We start from the raw sequence: 24,935 nt of genomic DNA on the forward strand, positions 1-24,935 counted from the left end.
GCACCTTTTAGAGCTCCGCTTAAGAAAGGCATTTCATTGGTTTGACTTGTTGTGAGGCATCATTGATTTACACCGGGTTCCCATTTAGAGGATGCAACTTAAAGTAATATCCACCTTTATGTCACATGTGCCTCGAACACATAAGGGCCACTCCACAGGACAACAAACCGCATCAGTGCCAGAAAGACCAATTAAAAATTTGGGAGAACCCTCTGGTGTGTCTCTGGTGTGTCTGTGACTGAGAATGAGCATTATGTTGAGCCAGAGGAGGATGACAATTTTCTACATGAAACTATAGGCAAAACTGTTATTACCATCTATTACATATCTATTGTCTAAACTATATGAAACTTTGATTGGTTTGGGGATTGCAGAAACCTACGTGAAGAATGTGATTGAGAAAATTAAGGGGGAAAAAATCTCCTTACATCATGCAATTGCAACCGCATGCAGATTTTTAAGCACTGACCAGAGAAGGAAAAACACTTTTAAGACAGAATTGACCTATGTTGACCCTGTACCACTGTTTTTAGGCAAAGATGACTCTGGGAAGGAATGTTTTACCCAGTATGTCTGTTACGGATACAAGTATCCTGTGTGTATATCCTGTGTGTGTGTTTATTTTCTCTCCTTCTCCCCTCACAGGTGAAAATCATCACTCCCCAATCAGTCACCAATCATCAATCAGAAGACACACCTCCTCCTGTTTCCTACCCAATTCACCGTTCCTTTCCCTTTGTTTAAAAACCCTGTTAGTTGTTTGCTGTGGAGCTCAATCTCTCTGTAAATGCCATGTCTGTAGGTCTCTCTGTTTCACTCTCTCTTTGTGTATTGACCTCTCTTTTGTTTGAGCACCTCCATAGCACTTTGTCATCACCTGTGAGTATTGTTTTTGGTTATGGTGTTTGTTTGCTGGTGGGAAAAGGGGGAACCAAGACAAGTCGCCCATGGGCATACACTACCCGTAAGTAAACTTTGTTAAATACACTAGTTAGAACTGGGCGGACCACCCACTGTATTTTTGGTTAGTTAGTTAGCTGTTAAAGTAGGCTAGTCTAGCTTAGGGGTGTTTTTGAATACTTATTGTTTCTTTCCTTGGGTCCAGCTCAGCCCCTTTTCCTGCTCCCCCCATTACTGTGTGTTTATTAATAAACCCTGAGTTTGACGGTAGATTTCAGTTGTCGTAGTTATTTTGTTCTCACTTTTACTTTGTCACTATTAGAATTTGTATGAGTTATGTTACGGGTCTCATTACCATCCCCCCCTAGACTGTCGGGCCAAAAGGGATTCGTAACAATGTCCCTATTAAGAACTGTTTCTGCACTTTTTGCATTTGTTTCATTAGTCCTCTGTTGATATGGTCTCAAAATGTATTGCATATCACCAATGAATTTTTTTCAAGGTATATAACTTTCAGAATACAGAAATAATTTTACCAAAATACATCATACCAGCTGTATTTCTGTATTTTGAAAGTTGTATACAGTTGAAGTGGGAAGTTTACATACACCTTAGCCAAGTACATTTCAACTCAGTTTTTCACAATTCCTGACATTTAGGCCTAGTAAAAATTCCCTGTCTTAGGTCAGTTATGATCACCACGTTATTTTAAGAATGATTTATTTCAGCTTTTATTTATTTCATCACATTTCCAGTGGGTCAGAAGTTTACATACACTCAATTAGTATTTGGTAGCATTGCCTTAAACATTTGACCCAAGTGAAACAATTTGGGTAGCCTTCCACAAGCTTCCCACAATAAGTTGGATGAATTTTGGCCCATTCCTCCTGACAGAGCTGGTGTAACTGAGGCAGGTTTGTAGGCCTCCTTGCTCGCACACGCTTTTTCAGTTCTGCCCACAAATTTTCTATGGGATTGAGGTCAGGGCTTTGTGATGGCCACTCCAATACCTTGACTTTGATGTCCTTAAGCCATTTTGCCACAACTTTGGAAGTATGCTTGGGGTCATTATCAATTTGGAAGACTCATTTGTGACCAAGCTTTAACTTCCTGACTGATCTCTTGAGTTGTTGCTTCAATACAACCACATAATTTCCCCCTCATGATGCAATCTATTTTGTGAAGTGCACCAGTCCCTCCTGCAGCAAAGCACACCCACAACATGATGCTGCCAACCCTGTGCTTCACGTTTGGGATGGTGTTCTTCGGCTTGCAAGCCTCCCCCTTTTTCTTCCAAACATAACGATGGTCATTATGGCTAAACAGTTCTATTTTTGTTTCGTCAGACCAGAGGACATTTCTCCAAAAAGTACGATCTTCGTCCCCATGTGTAGTTGCAAACCGTAGTCTGGCTTTTTTATGGCAGTTTTGGAGCGGTGGCTTCTTCCTTGCTGAGCAGCCTGTCAGGTTATGTTAATATAGGACTTGTTTTATTGTGAATATAAATACTTTTGTACCTGTTTCCTCCAGCATCTTTACACGGTCCTTTCTGTTGTTCTGGGATTGATTTGCACTTTTCGCACCAAGGTACGTTAATCTCTAGGAGACAGACCGTGTCTCCTTCCTGAGCGGTATGACTGCTGCGTGGTCCCATGGTGTTTATACTTGCGTACTATTGTTTGTACAGATGAACGTGGTACCTTCAGGCGTTTGGAAATTGCTCCCAATGATGAACCAGACTTGTGGAGGTCTACCACTTTTTTTCCGAGGTCTTGGATGATTTCTTTTGATTTTCTTTTGGTTTAGTAGTTTGTGAACAAGAAATTTGTGGAGTGGTTGAAAAAAATAGTTTTAATGACTTCAACCTAAGTGTATGTAAACTTCCGACTTCAACTGTACCTTAACTTGATTGCTGACATGAAAAACATTTTGAGACTATATCAACAAAAGGCTAATGAAACAAATACCAAAATATTGTTTTTGGGTGGAGTTTTCCTTTAAGGATGTAAGTAATGGAAATTTGATGATGCATAACCCATTATTTCAGACTGAACAATCATCTCTTCGCTTGATCTTGTATCAGGATGCATTAGAGGTGGTGAATCTATTAGGTTCAGGGTTCAAGAAACACAAGGTACTTACAGTTGACCTTACTCTGGCTGACATTTCGCCTCAAAATTGGTCAAACATTGGTTACATGTAGCTTGTTCTTCTGTGTATACAACAAGACTTCAAGTCTTTTGGACAGGAATTGGTTTCTGGCTCTCTGATCAAAGGCCTGAATGATTTGGAAGAGAATGGCATCATTTTAGAGGACAGGTGACCTCTTAAAGGTGGTTTGTTTGCAACTTCTGGTGATCCTCTCGGATTCCATAATATTGGAGGCTTTCTGGACAATTTTAGTTGCAGCATTCATTTCTGTTGCTATTGTGAAGTAGACAAAGCATAATTTCCAACCTCACCACATCTGTATGGCACAAAAAGAACTGTACAGTCCTATAAAAAGGATCTGTGCACCATCGATATCAGCAGACCAGATTGCGTGTCTTAAAGTGCTCATTGAGTATATTCAGACCCCTTTACTTTTCCCACATTTTGTTATGTTACAGCCTTATTCTAAAATGTATTCCGTTTTTGTTCCTCGTCAATCTACACACAATAGCCCAGAATAACAAAGCAAAAATAAAAAAGCTGAAATATCTCATTTACATAAGTATACAGACCCTTTACTCAGTACTTTGTTGAAGCACCTTTGGCAGTGATTACCGCCTTGAGTCATCTTGGGTATGATGCTACAAGCTGGGCACACCTGTATTTGGGGAGTTTCTCCCATTCTTCTCTGCAGATCCTCTCAAGCGCTGTTAGATTGGAACGGGAGCATCGCTGCACAGCTATTATCAGGTCTCTCCAGAGATGTTTGATTGGGTTCAAGTCCGGGCTCTGGCTGGGCCACTCAAGGATATTCAGAGACTTGTCTCAAAGCCACTCCTGCGTTGTCTTGGCTGTGTGCTAAGGGTTGTTGTCCTGTTGGAAGGTGAACCTTCACCCAGTCTGAGGTCCTGGGCGCTCTGGAGCAGGTTTTTCCATCAAGGATCTCACTGTACTTTTTCAGTTTTTCCCTCGATCCTGACTGGTCTCCTAGTCCCTGCCGCTGAAAAACATCCCCACTGCATGATGCTGCCACCACCATGCTTCACCATAGGGATGGTGCCAGGTTTCCTCCAGATGTGACACTTGGCATTCAGGCCAAAGAGTTCAATCTTAGTTTCATCAGACCAGAGAATCTTGTTTCTCATCGTCTGAGAGTCCGTTAGATGCATTTTGGCATACTCCAAGGCTGTCATGTGCCTTTTACTGAGGAGGAGTTTCCGTCTGGCCATTCTACCATAAAGGCCTTATTGGCGGAGTGCTGCAGAGATAATTGTCCTTCTGGAAGGTTCTCCCATCTCCACAGAGGAACTCTGGAACTCTGTCAGAGTGACCATCGGGATCTTAGTCACCTCCCTGACCAAGGCCCTTCTCCCCCAATTACTCCATTTGGCCGGGAAGACCGCTCTAGGAAGAGTGTTGGTGGTTCCAAACTTCTTCCATTTAAGAATGATGGAGGCCACTGTGTTATTGGAGACCTTCAATGCTGCAGAAATATTTTGGTAACCTTCCCCAGATCTGTGCCTCGACACAATCCTGTCCCGGCGCTTTACGGACAATTCCTTCGACCTCATGGCTTGATTTTTACACTGTCAGCTGAGGGAACTTTTATAGACAGGTGTGTGCCTTTCCAAATCATGTCCAATCAATTGAATTTATCACAGGTGGACTCCAATCAAGTTGTAGAAACATCTCAAGGATGATCAACGGAAACCGGATGCACCTGAGCTCAATTTCGAGTCTCATAGCAAAGGGTCTGAATACTTATGTAAATAAGGTATTTCTGATTTAATTTGTAATAAATTAGCAACATTTTCAAAAAACCTGTTTTTGCTTTGACATTATGGGGTATTTTGTTTTTTTTGTAACCATTTTAGAATAAGGCTGTAAAGTAACAAAATGTGGAAAAAGTCAAGGGGTCTGAATATTTTCCGAATGCAATGTAGACTCAAGGATTGTGCTTTTCGCAGAAAATCCTTCAAAACATCATTATTTCTTTCACTACCCAGATCTTATCACTCAATTTGGTCCACTTATTTGTCTCTGAAGATTGAGATTAGAAAGCAAACACCTTTTTTTAAGCAATGTGCAAGATAATTACACAACTTTTAAAACCTGTGTAAGACATTAGCTGAGAGACACTAGCTACTTCAGGCATATTTGAGTGCAGGCAACTTGTTCTCTCCGCATACACAAGTGGAGAAGGGGACAGAGTCCTCATCAAGTTACTATAATGGTAATATCAGGGATTCTGTAGCATGTTTTGATTTTCAACCTGAGAACACAGTGGCTGGCTGCTAATGAAATTACAGTGAAGGGCACCAAGTATAAGAAAAGCATGTGTGCTTTATTTGGAAAGAAGATGAGATATTACAGGTTGGGAGGCTAAAGTACATTTTGTCTCATCGAGATTTCAGTTTATTTTGTCTCAAACACTTTTTGGAGAAGTTGAGCGATTTGAGGTTTATTGCCAGGGAGCAACAGAAGTAGAATGTTTGCATTAAGCAAGAAGGATCTGTTAGACTATTACCCTCTTCCAGATTGCAAAGGTTTTGCCATGTCACCAATTGCCCTTCACCAGTCTTTTGCAGAGAAATTATCTGAGTATGTTAGAGCAATGCCTAATGTAGAGGAGATCAGGGAGGCCATTTTGTCAGCTGTGCTAGGTCTCCCCAAGGAGAATGTAAATCTACTACTCGACAGGCTGTTACTAGTTGGCGTGGAGAGTACCTTGGACCTGCACCATGTTAAAGAAGAGGGCCTTGCTGAACATGTCAGGCTTATCCAGTGCCCCAAGTTATTGATTGCCTGGAATCCTGAAGGTATATAATTAAAAAGGATAATAATATGAATATTTATTTTTAAAATCTGAATGTTTTTGATGAGTACAGAATTACTTAGTACATAAGAGTCATGCCACCAGTACTACAAATGGATCTCCACAGAGTCATGCCACCAGTACTACAAATGGATCTCCACAGAGTCATGCCACCAGTACTACAAATGGATCTCCACAGAGTCATGCCACCAGTACTACAAATGGATCTCCACAGAGTCATGCCACCAGTACTACAAATGGATCATCACAGCCTACTTGGTCAATCATTAGACATTAGACAATTCCATCTCCTTTCCAGTGTAGAGAATGCACATGGGCTGACAACTTCACTGTGCCATGGGGTAGTATAGCAAGTGGTATTAGGTCATCCAAACTCAGGTCTATCACCTGGGGATCGCAGAGAGATGATTAGGGTGCTGGTCGATGACATGCGCTGCTATTATGTCAACCTTTCAAGAAAAAAGTGTGAAAGAATTGCACAAAACAAAGTGAAGCAAGTTTTGCTGATGTGCTACAAGGTGGAGGAGGTGTCAATCAAGACAAGGGTATATAATGTAAACCAGGACAAACATACAGCACGTTACTGAAAACCAAGGCGTGTGCAGTCTGCTTCAACAGATTCCATCCTATCCAGAGGACATGCTACAGATGTGTGAAATGGCAACTTGAGACCTTCCCTCAGGGGAGACGCCGCCGAACCTAGAGGTAATGCGGCAGCAAATGAAAGATGTGCACTGAGGAGGGCATCACTGGGCAGAACGTGAAATGGTGCAGCAGTGTCTAAGCAAAACATACTACCTCCAACGACTTGAGATGAACAATAAACCAGCACCCCCCATTGCTGATGTGCCAGACAGATGGCCTTACCTTTTCACAAAGATCTATTTCTTCACTCATTTCCATCTTCTCACTGACATTCCAATCCTTACCAAGATTAATTTGGAAGGCACAAATATCCTCAACTTCTTAATGGAGAAGACTCTATATTCCAACCGCTGTATCGCAACAGCTGTATCACAACCGGCCATGATTGGGAGTCCCATAGGGCGGCGCACAATTGGCCCAGCGTTGTCTGGGTTTGGCCGGTGTAGGCCGTCATTGTAAATAAGAATTTGTTGATATCTGAATTGCCTAGCTAAATAAAAGTTACACAAGACCACAAATCCTGAATTGGAGAACACCTTGTACATGTTTGGAGAAAAGGTAAACTGCATCATACATACTGTTGCTTGTTGTGAACGTCGAGGAGAAGAGAGATGGCATCATCATTCAGGTCGATGTGAGTGTCTTAAGTCTTCATTTTTTTACTTGAGATTTTCCAAAATCCAACAGCTGTTCTTTAATACATCAGCAATTGTAGAAATTCCAGCCTGTATGGCGTCTGTATACAATTATGATGTGAAGCTCCAGGATTTTAACCTTTTCAGTTACTGGCCCATTGGATAAGTAAGTTGGTTGGATATTTGCAGTTTGTGTATTCTATTCTACAGTATGTATTTTAGCAGAGGCACTGATGGTTACAGGCCGCTGCATGCTGTCAGTGGAAGGAATAGAGGTGAACTTCACATCTGTCTTGGTGGCGCTCTTCTCCAGCTTTTACAACTTCAACCTGCAGTACCCGGAGGAGGCAGCCTGCACTCTTGAGTTCATCCAAAGGGAAAAGCAATGGAAGAAAGATGGAAGACAAAGGTGACCACCTGTGCTAATTAGCTATCTAGCGTGCTCCGAACACCCGTGTGTAACAAAATAAGGCCGCCAGAAACGTGTGGTCACTGAAAAATAGTGTTGGCTGCAAATGTGTTAACTGGTGTACAGTAAGTGCATATTTTGCATTTGGGAAATTATTCATGTGCAATTAAACTTTTTATTTAACCTTTATTTAAGTAGGCAAGTCAGTTAAGAACAAATAATTATTTCCAATGCCGGCCTATGAAAGTAAAGGGCTTTATGTTTCTAGAACCGTATCACAATTGAGAATAGATTCATGTTCAGATGGAGTATTTGGCTGTTTTGAGCCTGTCTACCTCTGAAAATAACATGTCCTTGGACATTTAGGAGTAACGGTAAGATCACATACAGTTCTTAACAGTACATTTTGTGCTACCTCTATCCCAGCTCAGAAACACAACTTTTGCCAACAAACAAAACTGTCACCTTACTTGTAATATCACGGAAGTATTAGCAAAATCGAAGAGAAATATGTGGTCCTTTTCAAAGTTGTCAGAGATTCCTCCAGAGAAAGAATGGAGAGAAACCACAATAAACTAGGCAAAGGCTCACACACACATTGCTTTGTGTATGTTACGAATCCCTTTTGGCCCGACAGTCTAGGGGGGATGGTAATGAGACCCGTAACATAACTCATGCAAATTATTGTGACAAAGTAAAAGTGTGCACGAAATAACCACGACAACAGAAAACTACCGTCAAACTCTAGGTTTATTTATAAACACACAGTAATGGGGGGAGCAGGAAAAGGGGCTGAGCTGGACCCAAGGAAAGAAACAATAAGTATTCAAAAACACCCCTAAGCTAGACTAGCCTACTTTAACAACAGCTAACTAACTAACCAAAAATACAGTGGGTGGTCCGCCCAGTTCTAACTAGTGTATTTAACAAAGTTCACCTACGGGTAGTGTATGCCCATGGGCGACTTGTCTTGGTTTCCCCCTTTTCCCACCAGCAACAAACAAACACCATAACCAAAAACAATACTCACAGGTGATGACAAAGTGCTATGGAGGTGCTTTAAACAAAAGAGAGGTTAAGACACAAAGCGAGAGTGAAACACAGAGACCTACAGACATGGCATTTACAGAGAGATTGAGCTAGAGATTGAGCTCTAGAACAAACAAATGATGGGGTTTTTAAACCATGGGGAAGGAACTGTGATAGGGTAGGAAATAGGAGGTGTGTCTTCTGATTGATGATTGATTGTTGACTGATTGGGGAGTGATGATTTTCACCTGTGAGGGGAGAAGGAGAGAAAAGAAACACACACAGGATACACACACACACAGGATAACTGTATCCGTAACATTAAATAGGAACTAAAATTGTGTGCAATCATTTGAAAGATAAAGTATATTTCAAGATCTCTTTATAGAGATCATTTGAAAAAATACAACTATGATGAGTCTTTCATCTCTAAACATGGTTCAAAATTGCACGTCTGAGTCGTCCATCAGTCTATGGTTCTCATTCATTCCCAAGACATTTGGAATTGTCACGCTCTGACCTTAGAGATCCTTATTATTCTCTATGTTTGGTTAGGTCAGGGTGTGACTCGGGTGGGAAAGTGTATGTTTTCTATATCTTTGTTTTTTGCTGTGTGTGTGTGGTTCCCAATCAGAGACGGCTGTCTATCGTTGTCTCTGATTGGGGATCATATATAAGTTGTCATTTTCCTTTTGGGTTTTGTGGGATCTTGTTTTCTGTTTGCTGTTTTTTGCCTGACAGAACTGTGCACTTTCATTTTCGCTTTTGTTATTTTGTTTGAGTGTTTTTTGAATTTAAAATCATGAACACTTTCCACGCTGCGCCTTGGTCCACTCTTCATTCTACAAACGAGAGCCGTTACAGGAATAAGATTGAATTAACCCACAGAAATCGAATTAGCATAATACATATATCCACGTAAAAATCTGTCAGTTTAAGCTAGAGATTTTTTAAAAATTGGCTGCGTCTCAATCCACTGCATCCGTCTATGTCGCACTTCCACGTCTGCAGTGAAAGGTGACAGAGCGGTGTTTGTCAGACCATGTGAAAATTGATCTTCTCACAAAATCGTATGTAGCATCTGAACGGTTTGGCCCCCATAAGCATCATGGGACCCGTCTGAAGTCGGACCACAGCCGATCTGCCAACTTCTGTCTGTAGCGTCCAAACAGTTTGGGCTAAACATAATATGATGAAGGTGAGACACTCACAGGTGAAACTCTCACAGACACGTGCATGTCGGTTGTTTTGCCCTAGGACTGCCCCAGGCCTCACAAGACTCGTCTAAAGGTCCCCCGGTACCAGTTGAGAAAATGTATGAAAGTGTATATGGAAACTGTTTAGTGTCAGAAATAAGGGATTAAATACATCGCTCAGATATAGGACAGACACTTTCTAACAGACTTCCTTTCGATTTTTAGGGGGATGATCTGTTGTTCCATGTAGTAAATCTGTTATTCAATGTGTTTGTATGGGCTAATAGCAGTAAGGCCCAAATAACCCCTCAAATAACCCTCCTTATGGGTTATAAAGTCCATCAGTTTCTTAAGGAGAGTACACACGTGGATTTATTGCTTGGCGTCTTTTCTTCAACTTTGATCCCTCTGATAGGTTGATGCCAACAAAGCCTCTGTAAAAACAATGCAATGCAAAATATTGTATTGTTAGATATCTAGGCAACTTTTAACTTTATATTGTAAGCATATTCTTAGGCACAAGAGGCACAACATTCTACAAATTAAAACTTCTGGCTTCTTTTGGTCCCTATTTGGACTTTGACTTAAAATGTGATCTGTGTTTACATTTCACAAGATTTGATTAAAGTTGCATATGTCACTTTTTGGGCATCCCGACAAAGTTCACATAGAAATGTGAGTTATAGATCTGTCAATCTCTTTGAACGCAAGTCTAAGAAGCGGTAAATCTGCTTATCTGCGCTATTTCTATGCGTTCCATTTTTATGTTTAGTTTTTACATCTTTTACTTTCGGTTTTGTACACCAGCTTCAATCAGCTAAAAATACAATATTTTGGGATATGGAAAATTGCGGTTTAGATGGTACAATGATTCTTTCTCTTTTGTCACAACTGAAATTAGGCAAATTATTATAATTTTTTCACAATCTAATGAATTGATTACAATGCAGCATACAAATGAACTATACTGTACACAAAGCTCCTTACAGTAGCAGTTCTGACCAAGAATCACTTTAGCCGTTTAGATAATAAATACGATTACATAGACCGTTGGGGACCTGATACTAGATCAGAACTCCCAACTCAGAGATTATATGTGAATAAAGACCCAGGCCTGTACACGAACATACAGTATATGTCAGAACATTCTGAATCTTATCACATGGCACAAGTGTGAATGAAGCCTTTATGAGCCTATAAAGGCTCCATTCACTGTAACATGGAAATATGGCCTTGTGAGAGCACTGATTTGTAGTAATTGTACCTTTTTGTATTCTGAAAAATCTTTCTCAATTATATGAAACTAAACTTCCAAATGTTTCCAAAACCATATAGCAAGCAAGGATTATTAACATGTAAACAGAGCATCTGGACTATGGTACACAGTCCTGCTCTGTCATCAATGGTTCAATTGAGAACCAATATAGGGCCCCTGTCTTACAAGAGTTGAATGTTCATCTTGTCATTATTCTACTGCCAAATGTTATTACTGTGACCTGTCTTTGAGTTTAGCTTCGAGAGCTAATTAAATTCAACATTAACTGTACTTAAGAAGTTACTGGTGCCTCATTTATAGTAATTTACTGGCAATTAAGTTTCCAATAAAGTATTGTAATATTTATGATTTACAGTGAGTTACTGATGTTCATTTACAGTACTATAATATACAGTACCAGTCAAAAGTTTGGACACAACTACTCATTCAAGGGTTTTTCTTATTTAAAAAAAAAAAAGTATTTTCTACATTGTAGAATAATGGTGAAGACATCAAAACTATGAAATAAGACATATGGAATCACCCTTTGCCTTGATGACAGCTTTGCACACTCTTGGAATTCTCTCAACCAGCTTAATGAGGTAGTCACCTGGAATGCATTTCAATTAACAAAGGAATTTCTTTCCTTAATGCATTTGAGCCAATCAGTTATGTTGTGACAAGGTAGGGATGGTATACAGAAGATAGCCCTATTTGGTAAAATACCAAGTCCATATTATGGCAAGAACAACTCAAATAAGCAAAGAGAAACAACAGTCCATTACTTTAAGACACAAAGGTCAGTCAATCTCAAGATCTTTGAACGTTTCTTCAAGTGCATTTGCAAAAACCATCAAGCGCTATGATGAAACTGGCTCTCATGAGGACCACCACAGGAATGGAAGACCCTGTGTTCATTTACAGTAATATAATTATAAGGGCACAAGGCGAGACCCAAATGCAGACACAGGAGGTAAATGGTTGAGCTCGGATATTTATTATAACAAAAGGGGTAGGCAAAAGGCAGGTCGGGTACAGGCGAGAGTTCATAAACCAGGTCAGAGTCCAAACAGTACCAGGCGATAGGCAGGCTCGAGGTCAGGGGCAGGCAGCGTGGTCAGGCAGGCAAGGGTGAAAACCAGGAGGGTGAGAGACTGGGAAAAGCAGGAGCTGAGACACAAAAACGCTGCTTGACTTGACAAACAAGACGAACTGGCACAGAGAGACAGGAAACACAGATATATATACACCGGGGATAATAAGCGACACCGGGGATAATAAGCGACACCTGGAGGAGGTGGAAACAAGCACAAGGACAGGTGAAACAGATCAGGGCGTGACAATAATACATATTTACAGTAAGTTACTGGTGCCTCATTTACAGTAATTTAATGGCAAAAAGATTCACAGTACTTCATTGCCAGTAATTTACTGTAAAATGTACAATAACTTTTTTACAGTCAATAACCCACCCTTAATTGGGTTATAATATGTCACAGATTACTAGCTATTAACTTGGCCTTTACAATTTGTAAATAACGCATACAGCTGAGTGGACACATTATCATACTGCAGTGAAGTAATCTTACATAATCCTATTTCCAGACTCTCTGTTGTTGTGATCAGGCAGGATATAGCTAATTTCCCCACTTAATTTGGTTGTTTTCACATTCATTGCTTTTATACATTGTCCTCTCAGCACTATGTTCCCTACCTGAGGCTGGAAGCCTAGATTTTGAGAGATAAAATTGCTGATGGCACCACTAATGGGTCTGTGCTGTGGAGCTATAACCAGCCGGCTATCCAGCCAGTCCACACTTGCACTGAGCTGAGAAGGCCTAATTGGGCTGTTAGAGAGGGTTGACTCAGATACTGTACACTCTAGTCCATGGCTGATTCAGTGAGCTGGGTTAGCCATCCACACTCAAGGACTTCTTCATGGGAGATGAACCAATCAATGCACCCCCCCCCCCCCCTCCACACTGATGGATCTATAATTAAAGAGAGCACTGGACTAAATGTAATGCATAAACTCCACTTGGAGAGGTAGAACGGGGGATCGATGGGAGGTAAAGGGGACCCGGCCAAAGCTCCATTGGCCGCTTGGAAACATATGTTGTTGCAGCCAGGGCTATCCCTAAAGTGCAACTCTGGCTCAGTGTGTGTGAGAGAGAGAGGAAGCCAGAGAGAGAGTGAGGTCAAGACAATAAAAGGGTAATTTCTCTGGGTCATGACTCATTAAATTGTTAGCTTGTAATGAATCTATATGAGATGGGAAGTCATTAGCAGTGCAAGGTATGCCTTAATTATACATCACATTTCTTCAACGTTACATTTGTTTCCTATTCAGCAACATCACATTTGTTTCCTATTCAGCATCACGTTTCCTATTCAGCATCACATTTATTTCCTATTCAGCATCACATTTTATTTCCTATTCAGCATCACATTTATTCCTATTCAGCATCACATTTATTTCCTATTCAGCATCACATTTATTTCCTATTCAGCATCACATTTTATTTCATATTCAGCATCACATTTTATTTCCTATTCAGCATCACATTTATTTCCTATTCAGCATCACATTTATTTCCTATTCAGCATCACATTTTATTTCCTATTCAGCATCATGTGTTTCCTATTCAGCATCACATTTGTTTCCTGTTCAGCATCACATAAGTATCCTATTCAGCATCACATTTAGTTTCTATTCAGCATCACATTAGTTTCCTATTCAGCATCACATTTGTTTCCCATGTATCACGGAATGATGTATCATGATTTGTTATCCCATTGACAGCAACTCTGCTTGTCTGTTTTATTGTTGTGTCCCTAGTGTGATTATTCCACCGCTGCTGCACAGTTCAATAATTTAATAATATACAGTACAGACTCAATAGTACAGACACAATGAATTTACTCACACATAATTCCCTTCCCAGACACAGAATGATGAATCTGGCTTCTCCACCACCCCAGAGCATGACTCAAAACACAACTCATAGAATAGACTTCTCTCTTTGTGTCTCTATCTTTTTTGCTCTCTCTCTTTTATCTCTCTTTCTTCTCTCTCGCTGTCTCTTTCTCTCTCTCCCTCTTTCTCTATCTCTCTTTCCATACCTTTATCTCTTTCTCTCTCTAAGTAAAAACAAGTGCCTGAGAACACAAATGAATACTCCAAATAAGACTTAATGTGATGTCTAGACCCAGGGTAATTTGAGACTGCCTTGCAAACTGCTTCAATTTGTTGTTTCCTCTATCAAGAGCATTGAGATTACCACAGACTCACATCATGCATGTTCAAGGCTTTCATCACTGTGAAGTTGTCAAAGTAATCCATTTTTATCCATGAACGTGTGTTAAAGCACCATGTGAAAAACACATCAATAAACTTAAACACGTGTTCTGGCTTGTTTTCATGCCATGAGTCTCTGTTGTTGAACATGAATGTTGACTTGAACACAGTTTGCCATTTGAGAGTAAAAGGCAGCAATAAGAGGCTGACTACGACTGCATTAAGAACCATGTCTAAGGGGACAGACAGTACAGAGTGCAGTGACATGATGGCAGAGCTCCCTCAGCCCCAGACGAGCTCATGTGAAGTGTCTGAAAACGAATCTGCCGTCCACCCACGGGGTCTGGCTAATTAGAATTGCGAACTCATCTCTCACCTTTCGCTCAGGCCAAAGGAAACTGCAAAAGCTTAAAGTCAACCTGAGAGAGGGGAACAGGAGGGAGAGGAGGAGGAGAACAAGGAGGGAGAGGAGGAGGAGAACAAGGAGGGAGAGGAGGGACTCATTACCAGATTTTTTTTTTTAAAGACACCACGGTGCTAAGACTGATAGTGAATGAAATATCAAAGCCAAACAGTGTGCAGTAAGGATCTTGGAAGTGGCTGGCTGCTCTGCTGTTTGATCCGACAGAGCCTGCTTGTTTTTTACTAAAAGCTTTGGAGAAACCACTGGGTGTGAGGGAGAGGAGTGAAGTGAGGTGGAGAATGCATCCCTTTCCCCCTCTTTCTCCCCCTCTCTCTCTCAGCCTGTCATCTTGGGCAAATTGTAAGAACTCCTTTGGGCACAGCAGGATGAGTGAGGTGTGTGTGTGTCTGTGTGTGTAAACACACATCTGTGTGTGTGTGTGTGTGTGTGTGTGTGTGTGTGTGTGTGTGTGTGTAGTTGGACAACATTTTGATCCTCTGTGCCTCAGGTATAAAAACTGTTTTTTTTGGAAGTGAAAGCTGTTTCTCCTTCATCACTGGCTCTCTCTCATGTTCAGAGGTTAGCTGCATCTCTAGGGGAGGAAATCAGTGAGAGGAGCCTGGAGCAAACCAAGAGAGTGTCTGCTGACTGAATGGAGAACAACTGGAACTCTCCCAAGAAGAGAGCTAGAGAGAAAAAAAAGAGACAAGCAAGTGTCCTTGCTCTGTGTTGTGTTGACACATTGTTTCTGAAGACTTCCTTACCTTCTATATTCCCATGAAGTCAACACCTGCCATTTTTCAGTATCAAAGGAGATACTGTTGCACCTACTGACCTCAGAGCTAATCATGCTCATGTATCAAGAGATGGAATGTAGAAATGGTGCACCGTCAAACACAACACACACACACACACACACACACACACACACACACACACACACACACACACACACACACACACACACACAACAAATGTTTCTCTCTTTTGCCTATTTGCAGGAATCAAATCAAATCAAATTTATTTATATAGCCCTTCGTACATCAGCTGATATCTCAAAGTGCTGTACAGAAACCCAGCCTAAAACCCCAAACAGCAAGCAATGCAGGTGTAGAAGCACGTGTAGTCTAACATGAGCTTGTCTCTATTCCCTCCTTGGGATTGTACCATGTATATCAATGCAGATCTAATGATGAAATAGCATTTTCAGACACAAGGATATATATATATTGAAATGTCAAAAGCTAGAGTGAGTATGCAGTATAATAGCAAACACTGAGACGAGCTTTGGTCATTTGAGTGCAGGGATTCTTTTGGAGTGAGTGTGTGAGTGTGTGTCTGGGTATGTGTGTGTACGGTAAAACTTCAATTAAACGCTAAGTCTCAAATAGCCGGCACTACCTTTTAATAGCCGGGTATCGGCACACATTTCAGCAAATAAATGCCTGATTAAAATAAATGAATTGTTTACGAGTGAACTTCAGTGAGTACCGTAAAGATTGTGCAAAATAAGATAAAGGAGAGCAACATCGTTGCCATGGATGAGACAGCATTGTGGTTTGACATGGTTGACTCAACTACGGGGATACAAGGCGCAATGAGATGCAAATCAGGCTGTATCGGGTGAAATCGGGGGTGTATGATAGGCAGCTTAGTTTAAGCATGTCTGATATGTGATGAATTTATTCTCCTCCTTCATAGTGATTACTTGTCCCAAGTCATCTCTTTTGACAGGGTCCTTGTCAGTATCAATACAGTAGCAATACAGGGGAAACTTGTCTGTCATGATTCCTCTGAAGTCTATTTAGAGATTAGTGAATACAAACTCACAAAATATCCAAGCTAATAAAAGGGGGTTTTGTGTATTGGACTAGCTGACATTTCCAACCACATAATCCTGGCTTGGGTTTCACTGCAGAGTGGATATCATTCTTTCTGTTCAGTGGAAAATGTCATTGACATGTCAGCAGGTTTCCATCGGGTGGCAATAGATTTTTCACAGTGTGCCTACACCCAGCCACCACCTCCAAAATCTAAAACAACATGAAAATGGTTTGGGGTGAGGGAAAGTTAAACAGGCATTAAAATGGAAATATAGCCCAACACATTCATTCACTCCCTGTCTGAAAACCAAGAGGTGTTTTGAAGGGCAATCCAATGTATATTCATAGCTGAATAAGCAGATATGAATATTCTTACTGCATGTAGTGGGTTGTAAATTACAGCAACAACATCAAACTGCACCCTATTACACTGTTGCCTTAATAAAGGTACATCAATTTAACCCAACATGAAAGAAAAACACACAGCATAGTCACGATTGTAAATATGTTACAATTGTAATGATGATGTAGCCATAGATATTACATTTCTGCCTTACATACTTCATCAGGAATTCAGTGAATAACTTATGAAATCATCTATGACTGATTGTAGTGAAGTCATTACTAGATATGATCACGTGAATTGAGAGTTCTAAAGAAGCGACTATTTCTATCTTGAAAGAGATGTTTGGATGTCTCTCTTTACTTAATTTAACAGAAATATCTCTGCATAATCTATTACAGTAAACCCTCACATTTTGTCTCAGTTTATGAAATCCCTCACAGATGCTATCCATTCAAAAGACATGCGAAAGGTTGATATTTATCCGTGTGCATTCTGATGAGTGTAAATGGAGCCGAGTGGCAGGTGATGACATACAACGTGACCTATATCACAGGCTGTCAATATCACATTTCTATGCTCTGTCCCAAATGGCACGCTGTTCCCTATATAGTGCACTGCTTTTAGGGTTCTGTTTATAAGTAGTGCACTATATAGGGGATAGGGTGCCATTTGTGAAGCAGCCTTTATCATACTTAAACAGCTTAGAGCGACCAAGACAAACGACCACACATACAGTACACTACTGTATCTACACAGCGTGAGAACCTCAGTCAGTCTGTGCATTGCTAACCAGAGAAAGCCACATTGCACATTGTCTCCCTGTGTGGATCAACCGTTTTTCCTATAAAGGTGAGGAATATGTTTAGTACAGCATGTGCCGTCGTTCATCTATAAGCATGAAAAGCCTCTTGACATGCAAATGGAGACGAGAGGGCTAGGAGTGCATTTTATCTCCATGCTTGTGTTTGCTAATCAAGTGCTTGTGAAAGTCTGCAGGGGGACCATTATAAGGAGGAGGAGAGTATGATGTGGCTGCTCAAAGCCCTCTGTTTGAACACAGACTCATTTTACAGGTTTTTAACTTTCAATCGGCTGCTGCTACTGTTTATTTGAATCCATTGATTAATTTCCCTACATTCCTATAAGCCAGTGTGGTAGAAAAGGTTGCAACTCAAACCTAACTGTGAGTTCAAACTCAAATGTAGTTTTGTGTCAACACAGCTCCAGGGTAGGAGAACAGATAAAGGATTAGTAATGTTTTAGAAGATAAATCCTTGAGAATTGCTCTGGGGATGAGGGTAATGTACGTCTCAGGTTCACCTAGATTTATTATCATTAGATAGAGCAAAAAAGCAGCCGAAGACTTTACAACAACTAGGTTAAATGTTTCTCGGTTTTACTCACAAATAGGCGCTAAAGTGGAAAGATCTTGATCTCATATGTATGAGCAAACGTTTCATAGATTTAGAATGTTTGTGTAGACCAGGAGGCACTGGTCCCCTCATGGGCTGAAATGGAACATACAGAGCTCTCTCTGGTGCCAGTTGCAAGCCTGACACCGACTTCAAGTGTTTACCCTCTTTATTGACTTTTTACTTGTCATAATACTCTGCAGATGTACTGAACGTGTGGAAACCACACACATAAACAGAGAGAAACACACTTCAATTTCTCTCTCACTCACTCACTCACTCACTCACTCACTCACTCACTCACTCACTCACTCACTCACTCACTCACTCACTCACTCACTCACTCACTCACTCACACACACACACACACACACACACACACACACACACACACACACACACACACACACACACACACACACACACACACACACACACACACACACACACACTGCACTCATAACAAAACAACACAGAAAGACAAACCCTTGGGAGGGTGAAATGCCATGTGACAGTTTGTGATAGCGTGTCAGTCTGCTGAGTGTCATAGTGTAAATATCACCCCTGCTAATGTTCCCTTCACTTCACGTTGTTTGAGGTGGAGGAATCTGCCACTTGTGAACAATTACAAGGTATATCACCACCACATTACTCATGCGCTACAGTGCCGACATGTCAAAGTAAGAGGAAGGAAAACAGTGCACACAGTGAGCGCTGTGGTCCCCCATGCAGCCAGACTCGCTCTGTGTTTGGGGACTTGGGTGAAGGCTACAGTTTATGGGGTTTCTAATCTCAGGTGTTAATTGCAGAGTGGCTGGTGGGTATACTGTTCATCTCAGCCACTCAGACTGACACAGTGAGGAAGGAAAAGGAAATAGCATGTTATGAAAAGAGCAGTTAAGCAGTTACATAAGATCAGTCATATAATGCTGGGGTAATCTCAGGACTTTTCATTTGCTGATGTCAAATAAAGATTAACTTTAGATCCAATAACATATTCACCCTTAGTGGTTGATTTATAGTAGGTATATGACATAGATATAATATACTGTTGGGATGTCTGTAGAGCTGTAGTGCTGTAATGCGCAGGAGGTTGGTAGCACCGTAGTTGGGGAGGTTGGGCTCATGGTAATGGCCGGAGTGGAATAGGTGGAATAGTATCAGATACATTCCGTTTGCTCTATTGTGCATTGAATACTGTTCCCGGTGTGTGTTGGCCTTTAATGCAGTCAATGACCAAAAGCACCCTCTTTGGCCTCATGGCTGGTATGTTATTCATATTTTACATCATTTCTTAATTAGTAAAGTTTTTTCTTTTTTTTACGATGAAAATCTGGTATTTCTACGTCAAACCGTTTTGTTATATTTCAGTGATATGTAATATATTTCAACTCTATATCTGACATGGTACAGGTGTCTCCTTTTTTTTAAGCCCATAACAATGTGTGTGATGTGCATACTTCTGTTTCAAAGTAGATTTGTTTAAGTCTACCAAGAATCACTCTGTGTGACCCTGATTTAGCCAACTGCAGTGAAATGTTAACAGGATCACTCATGTGCACAAATGAGGTCGTCAGTTTATCCCCCACTGAAGTAAATCTATACGGTGTGCTGGAGAAATATTGATCGCTTTAGGTAACTTCTATGAGAAGCTGTGCTGACATCTCTTGATGTGATTTGGAGAGGGAGAGTGTTGTTACTAATAGTGTAGTAGGCTGACCAGACAGTCAAGATCAATAAAATCTATTACACAACTTCCCCAAAATGTTGAGCAATGCATTGGACAAATATCTAAAATGGGGGATTTTTGGACTGAAGTCTACACTCTATCTAGAAAAATGTGCTATCGAGAACCAAAAAAGGTTATTCGGTTGTCCCCGTAGGAGAACCCTTTGAATAACCCTTTTTGGGTTCCATGTAGAACCTTTTTTCTAAGAGTGTACTTCCAGCAGTAGGAAAAACAAAAGAAAGAAAGAGCAGAAAACTGTCTGTTTATATTTCTTAGCAGCTGTACTTCTTTATTATGACATTTATCGTGACATTTATCCACATCAATCTCTTAACTCTATTTATTTCTCTAAAATAGCAGGTCAGATGACTGATTTCACCCTGAATGATGTCTGTAATAAAAACTAAATAGGCTTTTCATGGGCTGCCAATAAATTCTGCTCCTTTCTTTCTATTCATACACACCTCTCCCAGGTCAATCTTTCTGTTTGATTAAACTTTGTTCCTCCATGATATGAAATATCCAAAGGCTCTTAGATTTATAACCAGTTCATTCAATTATTGACTGCTGCTTTCACGATCAGCCTTGGAGAGTAAGGATAATCTATTATGTATTTTATCCAACTTGATTGTCCTTGGATAGGCATGAAACCTTGACAGCAACAAACAGATGATGTCTTTGAAGCAAGCAGGGGCAGCAGTAGCAGTATTAGTGTAATATTACAGTATTACAGTGTTATTGTAGCATTTTTATTAGAAGATACAAAAGAGTACCACACTAATACAATGTAACAATAGACAGTATAAAAGAACAGAACAGTGTTTAATCAAAAGAAACAGACATGAATGTGCTCAAATTATGCTGGAAGAGCACTTGTGATGTGATCGCCTACAGTCACAGAGAAAGACAACATGGAGAGAGAGAATTGAATAAGAGAGAGTTTCTAGTGACTGGGAGAATGGAAGCTCTGGTTGTGTATAGCTAAGAGGTTAATATTTAATCATGGAATACTGGGCCTACCCCTCTCCAGACAGGGGGTTTCTCTAACTTCTCTAGGTTACAGCCCCTAGGCACTTTCAAGACTGAATTACTCTATGATATGTCATACAGTCAACTAAAACCCCCATAGTTATTAAACATAGGCTTGTGTTTTTCTTCCGCAGTCATTCCTCAGAGGCAACTAGGCCACAGATTGGGATGTCTAATTTATGCCACCAGACACTCAATCTTCAAATCGAGCATATATAGTACAGCTGGTTTAAATTACTATGGGGATTTTCAATGGATTAAATAAACAAACAAATTCCATAAACATGTTGCCTCTGTAATCACCACAGACAATTCTGAGTTTTCCAAGCATTTTACCCCCAATTGAGTGTAACTCAACCCTGACTCCTGATGTGCTTTTTGCGTGGAAATGTACATTATGCCTCTTATCAAGAGAGCGTAAACAAATGAAAAACATGTCTACCATCTAACATTATAAAATCTTGACAGCACTCGTATGTGCTTATACAGTAGAATGGTAAATCATTTCAAAGAAAGTTATGTATTCATTTGAATGAGAGCGATGTGAGGCTCAGTCAGTCTGTACAGGTTACAAGGGAATACAGTGGCATTAGGAAAACAGAGGAAATCTCTCCCCTCTAATCCAGAGGCTCTGCTCCTCTCCTCCATACCTGTCCCTTCTCTAATCTCTTTACTGAATTATTTCATACAAAGCCGTTCAACAAGAGAGAGAATATCACTCCACAACACCAGAGGTTGCACTAGCATGAGTTTAATAATGCACTAAGTCTTCAGAGACTTTATTGCCCTACTAAATTATTGGGGTTCTCTTTGGTTTAACATTTACTACAATTTCCTACTGAATTGGTGATAATTACTACATACTGTATATACCCATTTCCTGCACTAATTGTGATATTTCTTTCAGTTTTTGATAGTCCTGCACCAGTACTACTGTTAGCCTTATTCAAGCACTAAACAGGCCTACACATCAATAATACTGTAGGCCTATGTAATAACTTTGCACCATTGATGGGCTTGAGGTTGAGCCTTATGCTATGTGCTTTTATATAGTAGGCTGTCTCTTCTCTTACAATTTGACTGTGTGCACTAAATGGTGGTGGCTTTTAGTAAACCAGGCCTGAAATGCAAAAACCATACTCTTGTTTCCCAGGCAAATATCTCATGAGGTGAAGTGCAGAAAGATAAGCTTCAGTGAAGTAGACTATCTGCAACTGAGCGCTTGGTAACGGAGATGTAGACTACGGAACATTTAGACATGTCATGATTCATCAGTAGTGGAGAATGGACACCACTGGAGAGTGCCACGCAATTCAATTTGGCAAGTATCCAAATAGATCAAATAGGCTAGAATGATGAAAGAGATTAATAAGGCCAATCTTCTGACCCCACACAATCGCAAGTCAAATCACGAATCATAGTTGGAAAGGTTTTCTAGCCTCAAGTGTTGGGCTGCATTTCTATTCGCTGACAGTAGGACGTCAGAGTGGGGCGACTACATGGACCGTAGGCTGCGACAGACATACTGTAGGACTACGTGTAGCCAGCCGCATTACACAAAAGTAATGCGAATATTGTAGCCTATGCCTCATGACAAAGTTACTGTGCGTGATTTAGAAGTATAAACTAGCTCACTTCCTTCTGGTAATTTGCAGAGGTGGCGGAAGTGCGTCAGTTATCTCGGCTCTCTGAGGCTTTTACTGCACACTAATTTCAGATGTAGGGAAAAGAGGGGAGAGGAGATTTTAATCACTCTGCCGCTTTAAGGATACTTATCAAAGCTTTGCATTATGTGAAAACGAAAAATACGACGAGACACGAGTAACTGAGCAACCAAGGACGGAATTCAAGAGTGGATTTATAACTTACGCGGGCCTGGAATAGCCGATGCCTTTGGCTTATGGGATTTGATCATATGCAGTGGATGGTCGTATGCTGAAGTAGCTAAACGGAGGATAATTTTGAAAATATTGCGCATAAGTAGCGAAAGACTTGGAAATCCCTGCCCTCGTAGCTTTTATCGCGCAAAGGTTTACCCTACGGCGGAACTTGTCAGAGGAATATGGTTAACCGTTGAAACTCGCCAATGCAGAGAGGATTATCCACTTATGTATTATCTCATACATAATTGTTAAGCACCTAATACGCATTTTGACGGATGTTATCCATAGTCCTTTTTTGACAGCGGATCATGGATTGGGTGGTGGAAAACAACGGACAGCGACATTATTTCTCTGCGCTGTCTGTGGTATGCAGCTATTAACATTGTGTTTTTCCAATGCAACAAAGTTGCAAAGCAAGTGGAATGCATACATTTGAAGTATTTCGCCGTTTTACACCTGCTTATGTAAAGAACGCGTCGACCTTATAGTATCGGATCGCTTCAAATACGTGAGGATTTGCGTTCCTTCTTCCTCGCCTGCATGGAATATTTTAACATTTGTTTATTGTATTCGGGTGGAATATTCAAGGTCATTCCGTGAATCTTATTATATATATGTATTATTTATACATGCGTATCTCCTCGTGATAGCATAATAGTATCTTATTTCGCACAGGGAATCCGCTTTACGTTAGGCGCTCTAGAGTGATTTTGTCATTGCAACATTTTTAAAATGGATGGAAAATTGAAGCAGAGCCGGAGATCCCGTTCCAAACGTGAGAGGGTACGGAGACGGGAGGCAGTGGGCAGGGATGCCCGCAGTCCAAACCCTTCATCTGGTTCAGATAGGGAGAAAAGTCCTGGGAGGGATCTCGCCTCCCAGAATGGTAAAAAGGTTCCATACTCCACACCTTCTTCCAGAGCCTCACGTCCCCCTCGTCGAAAGAGACGAGAATCCAGTTCTCAAGAAGAGGATATCATTGATGGATTTGCCATTGCCAGTTTCGTCAGCCTGGACTGTCTGGAGGTAAAGAGATTGGCTTATATTTACACATGTCAAACACGTCAGAATTTGCATAAGAGCATAAGTTTTCAGCTTGACTAATGAGGTGCTATTCATGACATGCTCTGACATAATGCTTTGTTTGACTGCATATAAACATGTGCTGTTTTCTCTGCGTGTTCAGGAGGGGAATGATTTGGATTCTTTGGCTTGTCCTTGTAGTTATGCCTTTTGTTGTTCTATGCAACATGGGTCTGCATCCCCTTTAGATTTCTTACTCTTTACTGCACAATATCCATATTTGTTTGCCTCTATAACCATATGCCCATATGGAGTGTACATATTCATTGGATGGTCCAACATGTGCAATGTGTCTTTGATTATGTGTTTGTATTTGCTTTGAAGGTGATTAAACCTCAGGTGAAGTTGAAGTCTACAAATGAGATTGTGAATTTGATACAAGTAACCACTGTAACCACATGAAAACAGATTTAGCCAGTGGTAACTTGTGGAATAGACACCGGCTGGAATGCGGTTTTAACCAATCAGCATTCAGGATTAGACCCACCCGTTGTATAATTGAATAACGTGAAACATCTTTCCAAGTACAGTTGAAGTCTTCTAAGTTGACATTTGTATTGGGAATACCTGTGTACCTACTTACATAGTATAATAATTCCTTAGCCTGTTAGTGGCTGACTGTGGCTGCAAAGGTCAGGAACTAAACCCATAGACACCTGCTACTACTCTACTCAGTTGAGTGTAAGCAACACAGTCATTTGTAATTGCTGCTTGTTCCCCACAGAGACAATACCACCAGCATGGTACAATAGACTGCATTACATAGCTTGACCTATTGGCTTATTACTAGATTTGAGTGCATACATAAGTATGAAATATTGTTGAAATATGTTCTTTTTTGTTGTGGACATAAATGTCCAAAGGAGTGTTCAC

The 24,935-nt window shown here is 40.6% G+C and overlaps 1 protein-coding gene across 1 annotated transcript in view; it reads left to right on the plus strand.

Moving 5' to 3' along the window:
* Positions 1-22,658: 22,658 nt before the first annotated feature.
* The window catches only part of LOC115140217 (autism susceptibility gene 2 protein-like), a 504,463-nt gene continuing 502,186 nt past the window's right edge, over positions 22,659-24,935 (plus strand). The window contains 1 exon segment of the mRNA XM_029678423.2: positions 22,659-24,005. Coding sequence (XP_029534283.2) covers positions 23,712-24,005 — 294 coding nt within the window. The 5' untranslated portion in view covers positions 22,659-23,711.

The sequence above is a fragment of the Oncorhynchus nerka genome, linkage group LG13 (genome assembly GCF_034236695.1).
Source record: "Oncorhynchus nerka isolate Pitt River linkage group LG13, Oner_Uvic_2.0, whole genome shotgun sequence".
Taxonomy (NCBI): Eukaryota; Metazoa; Chordata; class Actinopteri; order Salmoniformes; family Salmonidae; genus Oncorhynchus; species Oncorhynchus nerka.